Source organism: Cotesia glomerata, linkage group LG8 (assembly GCF_020080835.1).
Source record: "Cotesia glomerata isolate CgM1 linkage group LG8, MPM_Cglom_v2.3, whole genome shotgun sequence".
Lineage (NCBI taxonomy): Eukaryota > Metazoa > Arthropoda > Insecta > Hymenoptera > Braconidae > Cotesia > Cotesia glomerata.
This window is the reverse complement of record NC_058165.1, coordinates 16716601-16737787: the sequence shown is the minus strand read 5'-3', so window position 1 is coordinate 16737787 and position 21187 is coordinate 16716601. Positions and strand designations below refer to the sequence as shown.

Here is a 21187-nt window from a genome sequence, read left to right as displayed (position 1 = left end):
TATTCCAAAAAATGTCGGAGTTATGTTAAAAAAACATTTGTTTTCAAATATTTTGTCGAGAATATCTCTCGAACCAATCAACCGATTTCTACGTTCTTGGCGGCGATCGACGCGGTTTTTTAAGCTCTAAAAATTATTTTATATCATCAAAAACGATCCGAGAAAAAATGATGAAGTTATGTCAAAAAAACACTTTTTTCGGTTTTCTTTCGTTCACGATATCTCTCGAACGAGGAGAATATATGGCGAGGCGTTTGCCTACCTCCGAAGAGGCCGTTTCCTGGGCTCAAAAGAGCTATACACGCACGTATATCTATCCTACCCTCACATAGGAAATACACAGCCAAGTTTGCCGGCAAGGAAAAACCCTGTCCTCAAGCATTTACGCTATCATAGGACAGATGTGAATTGAGTTGAATTTAATGTCAATCTGTCCTCGTACTAAGTTAACTGTATCAACCCATTCGACGACTGCGTTAGCCTGATCGGTAATATAATGACAACCCGACCAGTTACCAGCGGGGCCCATGCGGGGAGGTGCAGCCGTAAGACCTGTTTGAGCCATAACACTTATCCCCCCTTACAAGAGTCTCGTTCGTTCTTCTGTCTAGTCTAGTCCCCAAATCTTTGAGCTTACCTGCGTTGCCAAATTATTTTGACAACGTCACGAGGCCTTGCTCAGATATCTCTCGAACGAATCAACCGATTTTGACCGGATTAGCGACGATCAGCGTGGTTTTTCAAACTTAAGGGCGGATTAGTTTTTGAAGTTGATCGATAGAGCCGTTTAAAAGTTATTCCAAAAAAACCACTTTCAAAAAAAATTTTTTCCTCATTTTTTTTAGATTTTTTAAAATTTCTCAAAGTCTATCGGTCCTAATCGGTTCAAATTCACAGGAAATCTAAGTTTGAAGGAACTCTTTAGAACGCCGTTTAGTAGATTCCGATTGGTTTATTCGTTCAAAAGTTATAAGCTAGTCACATAGACACACACACACACACACACACACACACACACACACACACACACACACACACACACACACACACACACACACACACACACATCTCAAAATGAAAATTTTTAAGAAATCGTTTTTTTGGATTAACTTTCAAACGGCTCAACGTATAAAATTCCAAAAACTAATACGCTCTTAAATTTGAAAAACCACGTCGATTCCCATCAGTTCCGTCAAAATCGGTTGATTCGTTCGAGAGTTATCGAAAACGAAAAATTTCGAAAAAAGTATTTTTTTCACATAACTTCGACATTTCTTTTTGGATCGTATTAGATGAAATGAAATAATTATTAGAACCCAAAAAACCACGTCGATCGCCACCAAGAACGTGAAAATCGGTTGATTGGTTCAGGAGTTATCGTTGTCGAAAAAATTCGGAAAAAGTGAATTTTTAAAATTTCTCTAAAATTTTCGGTTCGATCAGTTTGTGTTCAATAATATATTATAGAATTTGAAAAACTGTGTGGAATACTGTCAATCGGGTGAAAATCGGTTCATTCATTCAGAAGATATTGCGGTTTGAAAATTCAAAAAATACTGTTTCATTAAACTTCTATCAGACTTTTGAGCTCGAAGAGCTCAAAAGCTTAGAACAACTAACTCTTCGAGCTCAGAGAGCTCGAAATAACATAAATTTATTTTTGAGCTCAAAGAGCTCAAAAACGTTAAAGTGCAATTTTAAGCGCTTAGATATGGAATTAGCGGGAAGTTGCAGGGATGGCCTTTAGGGTCAACCGTTTTCCAGATTTTTTTTATTGTGTCTGGTAAGACAAGTACAAAATGAGTGCATGAAGTTGTTTATTAAAAAATCTTTTATATTATTTCAACCTTAGAAACATTATTGTTTATATATTTAACTATAAAATATTTAGGATAATTAAAAAAAAACTATAATTAAAAAACACAAATAAAGGATTTAGCATACTGACAACACGATCTTCATAAAATTAGGTGTTTATTAATAACGAACATAAAAAATTTGTTCTTAAAACTATAATAATAAATGTTATTTAATAACAAACATAAAATGAATTTGTTCTTAAAACTATTAAAACAACATTTGACCCGGATACAAGTGAGTACGGCTGAAAAGTTACTAGGAGAGAAAACTCAATTTTCTTATTGATTAAAAATAAATTTCTTTTCCAAATTAGTAAAATATAAACTTTTAATAAAAAATTAGGACTAAATTAGAATGAATTATAGAAATTTTAAAATTTTAGTCATTTGTTTCATTGTTTTACTGTTGACTCTCAGTTCACTAATTTGAATTTGAAAATAAATTATCATTAACTATTATTTTCGTTAATTGTAGTTGAAATACATATTTTGTACTTTATTTCATAAATATAATAAATAATTGACGGAGAAAAATTGATAAATTAATGATTTTATTATTATTTTGTTCGTTTTGGTGAGAAACCTCATAAGTCAATTGACTTTAAATCATTATTATTAATTGTAGTAATCAATAATCAAATTTTTTCATGCTTGATTCTTTTTTAGGAATGCCAACATTATTATTATTCATCATTGGTTCATAATGTTAATGCAAACTTAACCGAGAAAAATATTTTTTGATTCTCTTGAAAAATTTAGTATTGTTGACTTATGGGATTTCTCAAATAAACGATTCAAACATTTGATGCTAAATTTCCCACCATGTTAAGTCTTAAATCGCGAAATTTGACAGTTTTAGCACTTCTGAAGCGACCTAAGTGTCCTTTAATGATATTTTTCCTACAAATCTCTTAGCGAAGAAATAACTCATATTCTAAAGCTTTTTAACCAAACTCAAAAAAATAAACCTTGCTTTTTCTCGCAAGCACTTCCATTGATCCAAAGAGAACTCGTTTCAAGTTAAAACTTGGACTCCCACACTATCAACACTAAGCGAATGTTATTCCAAAACGCACCTCTATTTCAATTCTCTTTCGAACTATTTCACTCTCTTTGACCAAGTTATTTCACTCTCTTTGACCAAGTTATTTCACTCTTTTCTCGCTTACATCGCATCAGTCCATCTCAATTTCCTTTTTTCCGTCACTTTATTTAAATTCCCAAGCACTCGTTGCTCTGTCGTTAAAAAATAAAAATTAATTTAGTATTTTATAACAAATAAATTATGGTAAAAAAAAATTGACATGTAAAAACTTTAAAAAATTAAAATTGCAATTTTAGTTCACTAAATTGGCTGAATATAAAATCACGAAGACTGTATTATCTGGCTTGTTTATTTTTCAAATTAATAACGACGGGTGAACCGAAGTTTCTACGTAGATTATTCATAGAAGAAGATCCTGAAATTAGGCGATCAGATAGGCTGGCAGCTAAGAATAATATTTCCTTTAAGATGCCAAATTTTGCTACTACGTCCTATGAGCATTCATTTGTAATAACAGCTATTCGGTTATGGAACGACTTACCTTCTGAGATTGTAAATGCTCTTAGTTTGGAGACTTTCAAAATTAAATTGTTCGATTTTCTAATGAGTAACGAATAGTTAGAAATTAGTATGCTGGAAAATAACATAATATTGTGATGTATATAAAAATTTGGATTTACACTCTTGTTTTAATTGCAATCTGTTTTATGTACTCTATCAATGCTTCAAAATTTATTGTACTTATTTGAACATTATCTTTGTATGTAAAATTTGCCATTCGGCTTAACGCCTTGGCATTAAAACTAAATAAATAAATAAATAAATAAATTTTTTAAAACAAATTTTTTTATTAAATAAAATTAAAAAATTATAAAGTAACTGCTAACTTCAATGTTTTTGTAATTTCCAACACAAATAGACGGAGCAACACATCAACATTGGTTATAATTTATAGCGTTATTTATATCAAACTCAAAGCAATATCGTGAATCAATACACCACTGTCGACGTTTCGAACGTCACACACTCACACTTGATTGACGATAGAGGCCTGGCTGCTTTCTGACTTGCATTTCCGTCGACTTAACAGGCGAGACCATCTTTTTCTCGCTTTGCTCTCACGGAGTTCAACGGAACTATCTCTGTCACACTCCCAACAGCAGAGCAATTGCAGTTTCGATTGGTTTGACGAAGCGAATGAAATTTTTGAAAAAACCGCTTTGTGGTGAAATAGTTTATTAAATTATCTATTATCTCTAAAAACGTTTTTTCAAAATTTCCATTCGTTTCGCTAAGCCGATTGAAACTGCAATCACTGGTCTCGGCTGTTAAGTCTTCTACTCTCTTCCCTGACAAATTTATTAGCTATAAGTCATTAGTCATTGATAACTACACCCAACAGCCCTTGTGCTTCTAAATAAACTCATAAATATAAATATAGAATCATTCCGGAGGAAAAATAAATAAAATTCCCTGAAGGGTTACTGGAAAAACGACCGCTTATTAATCTCAAGTATTTAAGCCTGGACCTCGGCGAAAATTATAGCTACCCTTAACTTGTTTCGCCGATTCTTAGCACGTGTTAGCCACTTGCCGTATTTTATTTATTTTTACTGATCGGAAATTATATTTTTCTTATTTTAAAAAGTTATTCATTAATGAAAAAAAAAAAAAAAATATTGCATGACTTACTTGTGAAAACTGAATAAATTTGTTCAAAAATGACAAATGACACGTTCTCTGTTTTCTTATCAAAAGAATACATATGAGAAACCTGCCTAGATTTTGACATGGAGTTTTCAAATAGATTCCTATATGGTTTCCTATGAAGAAACCCAGGGTAGGATCATACATAGATTCCCATATTAATCAGACGAAAAAAATTTATTTAAAAAATTAAAATCGTTATGAAGTAATTGCTATTAATTAACTATTAAGTAAAATTAATTCTGGAAAACGGATTTTGTTATTTTATCTAATGAAAAAATTGTTCATGCCTGATGGATTTGAACCCAGTATATCATGGCTGACAGTCTTCTACGCTACTCACTGGTCTAACTCACGTTCTTATGAGGTCTATGTTGATTCCACTTGGACTCCTATATTAATCCATCCTTCCTATGAGGATTTCCATGTAAAAATCCATGAATCCACAGGTTTCTATGTGGATTCCTATAGGAATCCATACTTCCTATGTGGATTTCCCATATACACGGAAAAAAATAAATAGTAAATGCAACATGATGCAGTCTTGGTAAATAAACATGATGAAATCATGTTGCATCACATAATTTGTCATGATTCGGCTATATGACAATCATGTTGCGGTAACATGAGAAAATCATGTGACATTCACATGATTTATCATGTGGATGCCATATGACAATCATGTTGCGGTAGCATGATTTTCATGTAGCCTTAATAGCATAAAATTAAGCTGCAACAACTAAATATTTATGCTTCAAAAACATTATTTATTATAAAGTAACTAGATTTTTTAGGATTTATAATATTGCAGATGAAAATAAGAGTAAATTATTGAATTATACAATTTGTGAACGATATCTTTGTTGATTCAAATTATATAAAATTCTTATCGACAATAGCTTTGGTTTTTGATAAAAGTAATTAAATTATTATTAATTGTTATTATTTTGAAAATCAAGTGTCTTGTTGCAACATAATTCAAGCCTTCTTTTTTTATCGATAAACAAGGTACAATTGGTGGTATTAAGAGATTAAGGTTCCTTACACAATTAGCGTGACTATTTATTTTTACATTCCACGCATGATAATGACGATCAAATGCTATTCTTTTCTATTGAAAAAAAATTTTTACTACGTACTAATGTTTTTGACTAAAAAAAATTGTCAAAAAAATAAGATAATTTATTTAAGGGGTTAGGGGCAGTCAGAGACATGAAAAAATGAGAATTTTTAATAATTTTTTTTTTGTCAGCAAATCATTTTATTTAAAAAAAATAATAGTATGGCATTATTACTCAATGTTTTGACGTGACTTAACGAAAATTTGAAAGAAAAAAATTAATTATTTCAAAAGTTATGGCTGTTTGTGTTGACCCAATTCAAAAAAAGGTCCTTGCGGTGACCATCATAAATCCTTGAAGATTCATATAAAATCAATCGGAGAAGAAAAAATAGTTCCATTAATAGTTAATTTAGTGCCTGATCGATGCTTTTTTTTAACATTAACAAAATGGCGGCCTCAAGAAATTTTTCTCTAGATTTTAGGGAGAAAACCAACAGTTAATCTTTATATATATGGCTCTTTACCGTAAGATGGACGGTGGCGTTGTTTGCTCGGTGGGTCTTATATACGTGACTGAATAAAGTAGTCAGTACTTGTCTCGGATAGCTTAACTGGTAGAGCCCTTGGCGCGTAACCGAGAGATCTGGGTTCGATTCCCAGTCTGGGTTGTCTGATTATTTTTTCAATTACGGAAAAATTCCCACTGAGTAGGTCCCCCCTTTCCCCTATCCGTTCTTTCCCAACTCCCTTAAAATTTGCTTTAATATATATATATATATATATATATATATATATATATATATATATATATATATATATATATATATATATATATATGCTATATATATATATATATATATATATATATATTAAATATATAATAGCCGAAACGGCTTGACCGATTCTCATGAAATTTTTTATGCATATTCAGTAAGCCTGAGAATCGGCTACTATCCATTTTTCTAACCTCTAAGTGATAAGGGGTGTTCACCCTAAAAATTTTTTTTTTATTTTTTTAATAAAATTTTTTTTTATTTTTATTATGTGGCATCAAAAAATACATACAACTCTAAATTTGCACTTTTTTATCACCAACCCTTGCTTTTTAATAGTCATTTTCATAATTTTATCATTTTCTATCCCACTCGATAACATCAATTATTATCACTTGGTAAGTTATCCCCTCCATGTGTCTACCGGTGTCACTTCTCACCCTGTAAACAGCACGGAGTAGGGATGTTACCTCTACAGTTTTCGGCTATTATTAGTGTTTATGCTTCAAGCGTAGTAGTTAAACATTTTTACTATCTCAATGTAACTCTCATATCAAATATATTCTCGAGTAACTTTATTATTTATTTATTAATAACTAATATTATTGAATATAATTAATTATTAATAACTAATAAAATTATTAATTTTGAGTGTAAATCGCACGATCAGTTAATTAAGTGACTTACATAACCTCTAAAATACTCAACACGTGTCACGAGTTCCCGCAAACAACGGCTATTGAGTTGTAAGTATAAATTATTTTTTACGTTTATTATAAAATCAAAAATTATTCTTTCTTATTTATAGCGAAAATATTGTTGGGAATGGTGAAAAACGAATTCGGTGAAAGTTCAATTTTTATTACAATTGGGAAATTTTTTTTTGTGTTTACTTATAAGAGCTCTAACTTTGACAAAAATTTTTTTTTTCATTATTTCTAACAATATGTATTTTCGATATAATTAAGAAACATAAAATTTTTCGCTTTCGTGGAACTATCTAATTTTTACATGTATATTTAATGTAATCAAAGATAAAATAAATGATTAATATAATAATTAAATAATTCAATCAGTTCTATTCATGTGTGTTTTGTATTGTACAGTGAACAATGCCAACAAAACGCAAAGGGGCCAATTTGAGCCGCGATAAAAATAAATCTAGAAGCATTCGAAATAGAAGAGTCCAAAGAACCGAAGAACAAGTTCAGGAAGAAAATACTGGAGCGCGTGTGAGAATGGCGCAATTGCGTCAAGAACAATCAGACGATACACGAGCTGAACGCAATGAAGTCATGAGATTAGAACAACGACAATCACACCGTTTTACTGTCAATAGACGCAGAGCGAATGACCAACAACGCCAACAGGCACATCGAGCATTTGTAGCTACATCATTTCTGCGTCTAGCATTCCAGTATGAGCCCGATATTGAATATTATGCTCATTCAAAAGTAGTAATTGGTGCTATGGACAAAGAATGCCCGTATGGTCTTGCTTTGAAATTACAAAATGAACCAGCCGGGATGTGTTGCGCGTCAGGGAAGGTACAACTACCTGTAATTGAAACACCACCGGAACCATTGAACGGTTTGCTTATCGGCACAGATCCAGATTCTAACGTGTTCCTGAAGTCCATTCGAACATTCAACTCATGCTTTCAAATGACATCGTTCGGAGCAACAGAAATAGTTCAAAATACTAATGCAAATGGTCAACAATACAATTCTACATTTAAAATCAGAGGCCAAGTTTATCATAAAATAGGCTCATTGCTGCCAATGCCAAACGAACCACATAAATTTTACAAATCTACTTTATGGGCGGCGAGGACTCCGGAAGCGCACTAGCCAATCGGGTGGATGCACGTTGTGGCTACAATAACCTTGATTCATTCTTTGCTAGACGCATCGTCAGCGAGCTGGATGCTCTATTGAATGAGCATAATGAATTGTTGAAAATATTCAAATCCCACATGCACAAATTAGAAAGCGATAATCACGCTATTGTTATTAATCCTGATAAAACACCAGCTGGAGAACACATTCGTAGATTCAATGCACCTGTTGCTGACGACGTTGCTGGAATCATGGTTGGCGATCGTACAGGTGCACGAGAAATTGTGATTCGTAGGAGAAATAATAATCTTCAGTTCATTGCTGATACACACCGTTCATATGACGCTCTCCAATATCCGCTAATCTTCTGGAAGGGACAAGACGGATATAGCATAAATATTAAACAACGAGATCCCGTATCAGGTACTTCATTTATTATGAATTTGATTATTACACTTTTAACAAAACAATTAAATTATTAAACGCAATTAACTTAAATTAATATTTATGAATATATTATTACAGGAGCCGAAACAAACAAGAACGTTAGCTCGAAGGATTATTATGCGTATAGATTGATGATTAGACGCGGGCTGGATAACGTCATTCTACGATTTCGAGAGCTTTGTCAACAATTCATGGTCGACATGTACGCGAAGATAGAAGGCGAACGACTACGATACTTACGATATAATCAACTCAAGCTACGTGTGGAAGAGTACATTCACTTGCGAGACGCTATTGTCAACAACGCCGACGCCGCCGAAATTGGTAACTCTGTCATTCTACCATCATCGTACGTAGGCAGTCCACGTCATATGCAAGAGTATATACAGGATGCTCTGACTTTCGTGCGCGAATATGGGCGACCGTGTTTATTTATCACGTTCACATGTAATCCAAAATGGCCAGAGATTACATCTTTGCTGTTGCCTGGCCAAAATGCAATACATCGTCATGACATTACAGCACGTGTGTTTAGACAAAAGCTGAAGTCATTAATAAATTTTATTACTAAATCACATGTATTCGGTCCCACACGTTGCTGGCTGTATTCGGTTGAGTGGCAAAAGCGAGGATTACCTCATGCCCACATTTTGGTTTGGTTAATCGACAAAATCCGTCCTGAAGAAATAGATAATATAATTTCTGCAGAAATTCCCGATCCGTCTACTGATCAATTGCTGTTTGATATTGTTACAGCAAACATGATTCATGGCCCATGCGGTACTTTTAATCGTTCATCGCCTTGCATGTCAGATGGAAAATGTACAAAAAATTTCCCTAAAGATTTCACTAACGATACAATCACAAATGTCGACGGATATCCAATATATCGTCGAAGGAATCCAGATAATGGCGGACAATCATATATTAAAAACATCATCAACACAGACATTGATATTGACAATCGTTGGGTCGTGCCATATTCGCCCCTTCTGAGCAAAACATACAATGCTTATATTAATGTTGAGTTCTGCAGTTCTGTGAAGAGCATCAAATACATTTGCAAGTATGTCCATAAAGGCAGTGACATGGCGGTGTTTAGAGTGGAAAATACCAATGTGAATGCTCCTCCAGTAAATAAAAACGATGAAATAACGCTCTACCAAATAGGTCGGTACATCAGCTCCAATGAAACTGTTTGGCGTATCTTTGTTTTTCCAATTCATGAACGGGATCCAGCAATTGTTCAGTTAGCCGTTCATCTTGAAAATGGTCAGCGTGTATATTTCACGAGCGAGACAGCGATTGATCGTGCTATAAATCCACCAAAAACTACACTCACTGAATTTTTTGAATTGTGTAATCGTGCGGATGATTTTGGTGCCTTTGCACGTACTTTACTCTATTCACAAGTACCACGCTATTTCACATGGGCTCAAACAAAACAATGGATACCCCGCAAGAAAGGCTCACCAGTTGATGCATGCCCCAATTTATTCAAATCAAACGCCTTGGGGCGAGTATTTACAGTGAATCCAAGACAGACTGAGTGCTTTTATCTTCGACTATTGTTGGTTAATGTTACTGGCCCATTGTCATTTCAAGATATACGTAAAGTGAATGGGCAACAGTATACAACGTATATAGATGCATGCCTTGCACTCGGCTTGCTAGAAGATGACAATCAGTGGGAATGTATGCTTGCTGAAGCAGCATTGAACTGTACAGCAATACAAATTCGTCTACTATTCGCTATAGTGTTGACTACATGTTTTCCAGCCCGAGCAGAGATATTGTAGGATAATCACAGAGATTCAATGACTGATGATATATTGCATCAACATCGTACACGGCGTAACGATCTAGCGATAACATTCAGCGATGATATGTACAATGAAGCATTGATTGCTATTAAGGATCTTTGCATTATCATTGCCAACTTACCACTCAGTCATTTCGGTATGAATTCGCCAAATCGAGGTGCAACTGATTTAATGAACACTGAAATGAATCGTGAAATGCAGTACAACACTTTCGAAACGGCGGCGATTGTTACTCGCAATGTCCCACTAATGAATAAGGAACAAAGAACCATTTACGACCGCATTATGCTCGCAGTTTCAGCAGGACAAGGTGGATTCTTCTTTTTATATGCACCAGGTGGAACTGGCAAGACATTCCTTATTTCGCTAATTCTCGCCAAAATACGATCCAATAATGGCATCGCATTGGCCGTTGCATCATCGGGCATTGTGGCAACTTTATTGGATGGAGGCAGAACAGCTCATTCAGTATTTAAGCTACCACTAAATATTCAAAATAACCCTGACGCAATGTGCAACATAAAAAAACAATCGTCCATAGCCACAGTGCTGAAACAGAGTAAAATTATCATCTGGGATGAATGGTACCATGGCACACAAACATTCGCTTGAGGCGTTGAACAGGACATTGAAAGATATTAAAAACAACGACAAACTATTTGGTGGCACTCTGTTAGTCCTTTCAAGTGACTTCAGACAAACACTTCCCGTCATTTCACGTTCAACATACGCTGATGAAATCAACGCCTGCTTAAAATCATCGACATTTTGGCGTAATGTTGAAATAGTACAGCTGAAAGTAAATATGCGCGTTCAAATGCTTCAAGATCCATCCGCTGAAACATTCTCAAAACAACTCTTAGATATCGGCGATGGAAAAGTCACTATAGCTGAAACTGGATACATAAAATTAGCGAATGATTTCTGCACAATCATTGATTCGCAAGATGCTCTCATTGAACAAATATTTCCCGATGTACACACGAATTACATAAATCTCGAGTGGCTTGCAGAAAGAGCAATGTTAGCTGCAAAAAATGTGGACGTTGTCATTTTAAATCTGAAGATACAACAGTTATTGCCAGGGGACTTGGTATCATATAAATCTATTGATACAGTTTGCGATGACACTGAAGCTGTAAATTTTCCAACAGAGTTTTTGAACTCACTAGATTTGCCAGGCATGCCACCGCATAACTTACAATTGAAGGTTGGATCTCCAATTATTTTGCTTCGTAATTTGAACCCGCCACGGCTATGCAATGGTACGCGATTAGTCATTAAAAAATTAATGAAAAACGTTATCGAAGGCACCATTTTAAATGGCAAGTTTCGAGGTGAAAATATATTGATACCACGAATACCTATTATACCCACAGATGTGCCAATTCAATTTAAGCGTATTCAATTTCCGAGGCCAAACAATGTCTGTTTGTGGCTTAGATTTGAGCACACCATGTTTTTCACACGGACAATTATACGTTGCATGCTCTCGAGTGGGTAAACCATCAAGTTTGTTTGTATTAGCTAAAGACGGGCTAACAAAAAATATTGTTCACGCTGCAGCATTAAGAGATTAATATTATGTAATTAATTAATTATATAAATAATTATTACTTTTAATAAATTAAAACAATTAATGTTTGGTGTTTTGTTATTTTTAAACAACATTCTCTCATCGTTCACAGCGCTCCAGGCCTTTTTCATTCATATTCCACATCCTTATACACTTCCAATAAGTTAGTAATTTTTTTTCGACACTAGAAATTCTCTAGAAATTATTTACATGGCAAAACAACGTTTGCCGGGTCAGCTAGTATATATATATATTTCTTCTGTGCGTGTGTTTGTCACTGAACTCCTCCTAAACGGCTGGACCGATTTTAATGAAATTTTTTGTGTGTCTTCCGGTGGATTCCAGAATGGTTTAGATTCACAATTCAGTCAATGGGAAAATGTTTATTTAATAGATTTTTGATTTATAAATTGTTGTTGACCTTGAGTACCCACATGCACTTTTCATATATTTCATAAATATCATATATATAAGATATATAAAAAAATTCATGTGGATACTCAAATGAAAGGTCTCGATGATTATAAAATCAGAATGGACTTATATTTACGAAAATGTTAATTATTGAGGAATGCCCATTGTATATTGTTAACTAATGATGTTTTTAACTATACAAGCTCATTCCTAAAATTTATAAATTTAAGACGTGTGTACAGGACAACGTCTGTCGGGTCCGCTAGTTGTTTATAAAAAATCAAAATTTTTGAAGAAAAAAAAATCCTTCGATCGGACACGAGATTTTTATGTTTTCCAAAAACTGTATGAGTTTCATTGAAATCTACTGAGCGGTTTTCGAGTTACAGTGATCACCAGTTTAAAAAACATAGTTTTGAGAAAAACGCATTTAAAGTTTTACACTACCTGCTCTCGAGCGTTCTGGAGTGCCTGAGCGTCCTTTGTTATTTGTCGAATAACTCGAAAAGTATTTGTCGGATTCACTTAAAACTTTCAGACAATATTTTTAAGTTATTAGACTTAAAGAAAATGCAAAAAAAAATCGATTTTTTTTTTTAATTCTGACTACCCCTAAATCCTTAAACAAAAATATCATTACAAATGATTTAATTTGATGATTTACTCTAATTTTCATCTACAAAATTATAAATCCGAAAAAATCTAGTTGCTTGATAATAAATAATTTTTTTGAAGCATAAATATTTAGTTGTTGCAGCTTAATTTTATGCTATTAAGGCTACATGAAAATCATGCTACCGCAACATGATTTTCTCATGCTACCGCAACATGATTGTCATGTGGCATCCACATGATAAATCATGTGAATGCCACATGATGTTCTCATGTTACCGCAACATGATTGTCATGTAGCCGAAACATGACAAATCATGTGGATGCAACATGATTTCATCATGTTTATTTACCAAGACTGCATCATGTTGCATTTACTATTTATTTTTTTCCGTGTAGGAATCTATAAACCCACAGATTCCCATGTGGATTCCTATAGGAATCCATACTTCCTATGTGGATTCCTATGGATTCCTATACGAATCTATACTTTCTATGTGGATTTCCATGTAGAAATCCATGAATCCACAGGTTCCCATGTGGATTCCTATAGAAATCCATACTTTCTATATGGATTTCCTACATAGAAATCCATAAACCTACAGGTTCCCATGTGGATTCCTATAGAAATCCATACTTTCTATATGGATTTCCTATACAGGGTGTCCCAAAAGTCACGGACGCCATTGTAGCATCTGATGAAAAAAATAATTATGATACGAAAAGTCCTTAGCCATTTTTCAATTAACCGCATAGATAATTAATTATTAATTAATAATAACGTCTTTTTATTTGTTAGAGAGAGAGCGCCAGTGTCCAGTCAAGTATGTGCCAAACAAAGACACAACTAACTGTATGACTAACTAGTTTCTATAGCTAACGTAGTCACACATATTTACTTACACATTCATACGTGCAAGCGTCTTCGTTGGAACGCACTTGACTTGACACTAGTGCTCTCTCTCTAACGCATAAAAGGACGTTATTTTAATTAATAATTAATTATCTATGCATCTGATTAAAAAATGGCTAAGGACTTTTTGTCTCAGAACTATTTTGCTTATCAGATGCTACAATGGTGTCCGTTACTTCTGGGACACTCTGTATAGAAATCCATAAACCTGCAGGTTCCCATGTGGATTCCTATAGGAATCCATACTTCCTATGTGGATTTCTATGGGTTCCTATACGAATCCATACTTCCTACGTCGATTTCCATGTAGGAATCCATGTATCCACAGATTCCCATCTGGATTCCTATAGAAATCCATACTTCCTACGTGAATTTCCCTTATAGGAATCCATGTTTATTGGTACATGGCAATTGCAAGACACCACCTTGTGGTCGAAAACAGCACTACTCAAACCAGATCGTGTATTCTTATGGCGGTGACATATTTGCCATCTTGGGTCAAAAAATTTAACTACTCAAACCAGGTTTTGATAATAGGCGTTTTTACACGGTGCCATTTATCAATATTCACAAGTTTCTATATAGGTTCCTATGGGTTCCTATACAAATCCATACTTTTCTATGTGGGTTTCCCATAATATAGTAATCCATACTTCCTATGTGGATTCTTATTGGTTTCTATGAGCATCCATAATTTCCTATATAGATTCCCATATAAGCTCATGTGAATTTTTTTGATAGGATTGGAATCAAAAATTGTTAAAAGTGACTAAATTTGATTAAAAATGATAAATCACATATCTTTCTTCCATTTAGTTATTTAAATTAAGCTTTACGTCAGAAGTCATTTTAATTAATTTAATCTCTACTACATAGATAACTACTCCAATTGAAAAAATTCCACACGAGTGAATAAAAATAACAAACGAAATAATTAAACTCATCCAATTTTTGTTTTCACAGAATCCGGCCGACAAAAAAACAGCGCTCAAATAAGGACGCTCTTCAAATATCAAGTTATTTATTAATTTTGTACGTTTTTCTGCCGAAGAAATTAGCGATGACCTTTTATTTAATTAAAAGGTTAATTTTCCAACAAACCTCCTTTCAATTTATTATTCCAGAAGCCTTTGGCGATGCCGCAACATAATATTTTATTTTAAAAGTAACATAAATTCGTTTTCTCTTGTGCGTGTGTTACAATTTTCTCTTTGAGCTTCAATCATGTAATCCCTCAAACTTATACTTTATGAAATTTAATTTATGCCAAGCTACCCAATAATTAATTAATTAATTATTACCATTATTATTATTATTAATTAATGAAATTTTTTGTAATCAGTAAAATTTTGATTTTTTTTACAGTAACAGCTCACAAAGTTTGTGACGCAAATGGAAGCTGGTTCCGACACCCAGAGACTAATGCCGTATGGAGCAATTATACGACTTGCGTTAATACTGCTGATTTACATGTAAGTTCCATTTATTTATCATATTATTAATTCATTCATTTAATAATTTAATTAACTAAATAAATTTTAAAATAAAAAGTGAAAAATAATGAACAATAATTATTATTAATAATTCAATTAATATTACTGAAGTTAACTTTTATATGATAATTTTCTCATTTTTAAGCAAATAAATTATTATAGAGATAATTTATAAAAAAAATGTTACTTGAATAAAATTAAAAAAAAATATTGTTACAATTTTTTTTGAGTCTCAAAATATATTAATAATTTTTAATCGGATAACTAAGGTAAAACCCATAGAGGAAAGTACCACGGTGCCCAAGCTTGGCCCAACTATGTAAAAGTCTGGGCCAAGCTTGTAAGCCAGGCTTGGCTCAGTCTTGGTTGAAGTCTGGGATGATAACGATGGGCCAAGCCTGGTTACCAGGACTGGCCCACGCCTGATTACCAGGACTGGCCCATGCCTGGTTACCAGGGCTGAGCCATAGTTAATTTTCAAGTCTGGCCCATGCCATTTGATAAAAAATGATAAAAAAGAATTATTGGGATGTTATTTTTTTATTTTATTTTGTAAGTAAAGTAAATTCGAACCTAACTGTTGCTAATTATAGAAATAAAGTGAAAATCGTATCCGTTCTAATCGAGATTCGAACCCGAGCCGCGCGCTTGCCAGACTGATAACTAACCCTTACACCGTACGACCGATAAGTTGATGCACATCTCATTATTCTGATAAGCTAAATCTATATGGTGACGAAGTGTGGCGGTTTATTATTTATATAATTTATGTTATTTAATATTGTGTTTCGATGAAAATTAACTATTTTTTACAAATGTTTATTATAGTTAAAAAAAATGCAAGAGTCAAGTTCTTATATTACTTTAAACTTTGTACATCGTTCTGTATATTTTTAATATCTTATGATAAATTTTTATGTTTAAAATTATCAATATTAAAAATTCAACTGTAAATTATTATATTTTAATTTTTTTAAGACTATATCAATTTTGACGATATGCAATTGTCTTGGTTAAATAATAAATTTTAAATTTTAGAATTCGTTAGCAAATATTCGTTAAACAATAAATATTTACTGTATAAAATTCCATTACTTAATAATTTATTAAATTTGAATTTCCCATTGAATGGCTAAGGCTAGGTTACCCAATTCTAGCTCAAGTCTGGGTTGCCATTCAACGCCCATGGTTACAAAGAAAAAAAAATTTACTTAAATCAAGTAAATAATTTTTAAGAATTTCATCTTCTTGATTTGAGTAGAAAAATTCTTAAACTAAGAAATTTTTCTCGATTTAAGTAAATTTTATTTAATTAAAGAATTTTTCGTTTTGATTGAAGACAATTAAACTCTTCAAAGTTATTTTCTTGGTTCAAGAATTTTTTTCTTGAATCAAGTTAATTTTTTTTTTTAGTGTAGGTTTCCCAATCTTGGCTAACCCTTGGGTAATCATTGTGGCCGTGACTGAGTGACCCAGTTCTGGCCCAGGCTCGGGTAATAATTGGGCCGACCAAGGCTTGGTTGCCCAGTCTTGGCCCAAGCTTGGGTCGCCAATGAATCGCCAAGGCTAGGTTAGCCAGTCTTGGCACAAGGTTGGATAATCATTGGCATGGTCGAGGCTGGGTTAACCAGTCTTGGCCCACGTTTTGGTCGCCAATGAATGGCCAAGGCTAGGTTAGCCAGTCTTGGCCCAAGGTTGGATAATCATTGGCATGGTCGAGGCTGGGTTAACCAGTCTCGGCCCACGCTTGGGTCGCCAATGAATGGCCAAGGCTGGGTTAGCCAGTCTTGGCCCAAAGTTGGATAATCATTGGCATGGCCAAGGCTGGGTTAAACAGCCTGGCTCACGCATGGGCCAATACAGGTACGCCGAAGCTAGGTTTCCCAGTACTGGCCCAAGCCTGGCCCCTTTGTCAACTCTGGGGGTTTCCTGCATGGGAAGGCCCTTACTATTGACACCCTATTTAATTTTATTATTTCATTATTAAAATCTGATAATAAATTTGATAATAAATCTGATAATCACAATTGTTGATATTTCATGACAATTTTACATATTTTTAAAATGAAAAAATAGTAAAATTTAATTCCAAGGTATAAAATATTTACCGCACAAAAATTTCATTTTTTCAAGTAGGCCAAAACTGCTTATAAATTTTTAATTTCTTAACAATATTGTTACGAAAGACCTTATTTTCAAATCCAGATTTCTCAATGTTTTTTTTTTATATAAATGCATTGCTTAAAATTATTTTAGATTATTTATAGTCTAAATAACCATATAATCATTTATTTATACTTTATCGAGTTAAAATTAATTTTAAAATAGCGGATGTCAATGATCGGGACACAAAAATTAACTTGCGTCAACTAACGACGTAAGCCATAATGTAAGATAACCCAACCCCCTCAACATACATATCAACGTATCAATGTTTACATACTGTCATGTGATTTTATAAGAATCAAAGTATTTGAGACTAGAAAAAATTGCTAAAAAAAACCTGGTAAAAAATATAGAAAAACTAGGTCTTAAACGAATTTTAAAAGACACAGAAAGAATGGTTCACTTGAACCAAGAAAATATTTTTCTTACTAATTATTTTCTTGGGCGAAAAAAAAATTTTTTTTTGACACAAGAAATTTCACTTATCCCAACAAAAATAATTCTCTTGCTTCAAGAAATACGTATCTTGATCCAAGACAATTTATTTGAATCAAGAAAATTTTCTTGTTTTGAGAAAATTTTTCTCTTGTTCCAAAAAATTAAGTTCTTGACAGAAGTAAATTTTCTTGTCTTGAGAAAATTTTTCTCTTGCTCCAATAAATTAAATATCTCGATAATAAATTTTCATTAATATTTTTATTGACAAACATGTCAAATGGGAAGATCAAATATTATTGAACCATTTTCTTTCATTTAATATGTATAATTGCGTGCTAAAATAATCTAAAATGAATAAAAGAATAGAATTTCAAGAAAAATTTTTACTTCAGCCAAGACAACTTCGGTCTTCCTTCGGGCACCCGAAAATTTACTTGAGCCAAGAATTTTATTCTCCAGTCAAGAAATCTTTTTTTCTGTGTAGTAAAAATAATTGATAGTTTTGCATAGTTAATAAAAATTATTATTGTTAATGTAAATTTAACTGTAATAAACGACCTGTCAATAATAGGGTCAATGGTATGTCAATAATCGGCTCTTTGAATTTTTTGCGCTGTCAATAATACATACATTCGTCCTGTTGGTTTTAAGTTGATGTAATCATTATTTAATGTATTGCTATTCAAGTTAATTAATTAAATTATATACGTAAAAACAATGATTAAAGTGTCTTATAAAAAAAAAGTTGACAATATTGATTTGAAATACGATAAAAAAATTCAAATATTTCACGTTATTTTTTATTTTTATTTACAAAAAAATTTAAAGAATTTACTCCGTGTTTATTTATCAATACTATTAATAAAATTATGCGATTAGATTAAAATAATTTAAAATTTACAAAAAAGTTTTTCCGATTTCTTCTTTTTATTTTTTTTTTTTTTTTAAATTCTTTTTATCAAAAAACAGTAAGCCTCACTCGAATCGCAACTTCAAAGAGCTCGCGGTATTTTTCCAAGCGTACTAATTTCACCAAGCATCTCAATAAAATTTTTATTAAAAAACAAATTACCGCGAATCTCAAGTACGGAATACAGTTCAAATATTCAGAATTTACAAACTAATGATTTCAACTATTAACAAATAATAAATATTCATATTCCTTTGATGAAAAATTTAATACCGTGAAAGCTTCTATATATCAGCTGAATGCAGACACTATTTCGCAAATATCTCCCTCAACATAAATGACGAATATATGTACACAAATGTGTGGGATCTGTCTCGTGTTATGCACCATAGTATAATGTTCACCAGAGCGTATGTATCGAGTGCCATATGGTTCCTTTAATGTCTCTGGAAAAAATACAGAGAAAAAGTGTTCGCTATTTTGTGTTTTTACCCCTACATACATTTTCATATGTTATGTATGGATATGAAGAGTTGCAACATGCCTATAGATAGTAAATTGAAGCAATCGTAAGATTTATAAGCAACTGCTGACATATGTTGGGATTGATTGATTGATTTGTCTCTATTATTCAAAGGCACGAATTAAATGGAAATTATAAAGACATATTTGTAATAAATATAACGAATATAATAGTGCCAAAGAATAAAAAAAAAAAAAAAAAAAAAAAACGGTTTGATAAAAAATCAATCTAAAAAGAAGAACATAATTTTGAATGAGTTTAAAATAAGAGTGATTAACAAAAAAATTTATTTTTTCGTAAAAAGACCATTAGGCAACCAAAATGGAAGTAGATTTCATAGTGAATCCAACAACTACTAAAATAATCATTTCCGAAACGAATGTAAGAGTGAAATTCCATTGTATAGACAAAGAGAGTAAGTAATTTTTGGCCTAGACTGATGGTGAGGTATGCAAATTAAAGTTTATTTAATAAGCTTTCCGATACAATATACAAAAATTTTCCAAGTTATCGCATTCATTAGTTATTTCGCTGAGAAACAGTAAAAGTGCCAATTTTTAAGAATTTTGAAGAATTCAAATTTCTGTCATTTCTAAACTATTTAATTTAAAAAAAATATATAACTACGCAAATTAAAGCTTACTTAATACGCTTTCCAATGCAATTTACAAAAATTTTACAAGTTATCGCATCCATTAGTTATATCGCAAAGAAACAGTGAAATTGATAATTTTTAAGGCTATTCAAGAATTCAAATTTCTGTCATTCCTAAACTACTTAATTAAAAAAAATATATAAGTATGCAAATTAAAACTTACTTAAACCGTTGAGGACACACGTGGTCCAGTAGACCTCAGACGAACTTTGAGGCAATTTTAAATTTAGGAGATTTATAAATGAGACTTAGTCTCATTTACGACTGATTTCATTGATATTCTTGAAGATAATTCTATTTTTTATCGTAATAATTATAATAAAAGAGTTTTATGACAAAAAACTAAATCATTCTATATTAATATGTATGTTTAAATATCTTATTCTCATTTTAGGCGACTGACCGAAATTCATAACTTCAAACTTCAGAATAAATATATTTTTTTCAAACTTCATCAAATATTGATTTTTTTTCTTAAAATAAATTACGTGTATCCTCAACGTCATTTTTTCAATGTGCTTCCTCAACGAGGTAATAAGCTTTCAGATGCAATTTACAGAAATTCGATAGTATATCGCGTTAAATTGTTATTGCACGGAAATACGGTAAAAGTTAAAATTTTTATGATTCAAAAAAATTTTTGAACTGTTATATTTTCTAAATTAATCGTCAGATTTGACTCATTTTAAAAACATAACCTCAGAAATCATCCAAAAAATAAGTATGTTACGTTTAATTGAAATCCGTTCAGAACCATATCCGTATTTTCTGAATCCGCTTGGCGAGCTGAGTCGATATATAGCTAAATTTTTCAAAAGTTCCGTCATGAGGATCAATGCAATAGTTAGATTTCTATGAAATCTACTAAAAATCGTAGGGTGCATTTAAAGATATTTTAATAATGACTCACTTTTAACTAATATCTGTCAATA

The 21187-nt window shown here is 32.4% G+C and overlaps 1 protein-coding gene across 3 annotated transcripts in view; it reads left to right on the top strand.

Moving 5' to 3' along the window:
* Nucleotides 1-21187, top strand: part of LOC123270511 (calcitonin gene-related peptide type 1 receptor-like) — a 280947-nt gene that overhangs the window by 204002 nt on the left and 55758 nt on the right. For all 3 annotated transcript variants that reach the window (XM_044736600.1, XM_044736601.1, XM_044736602.1), the window contains one exon: nucleotides 15436-15542. In XM_044736600.1, coding sequence (XP_044592535.1) covers nucleotides 15436-15542 — 107 coding nt within the window. The remainder of the gene's footprint in view (nucleotides 1-15435; nucleotides 15543-21187) is intronic.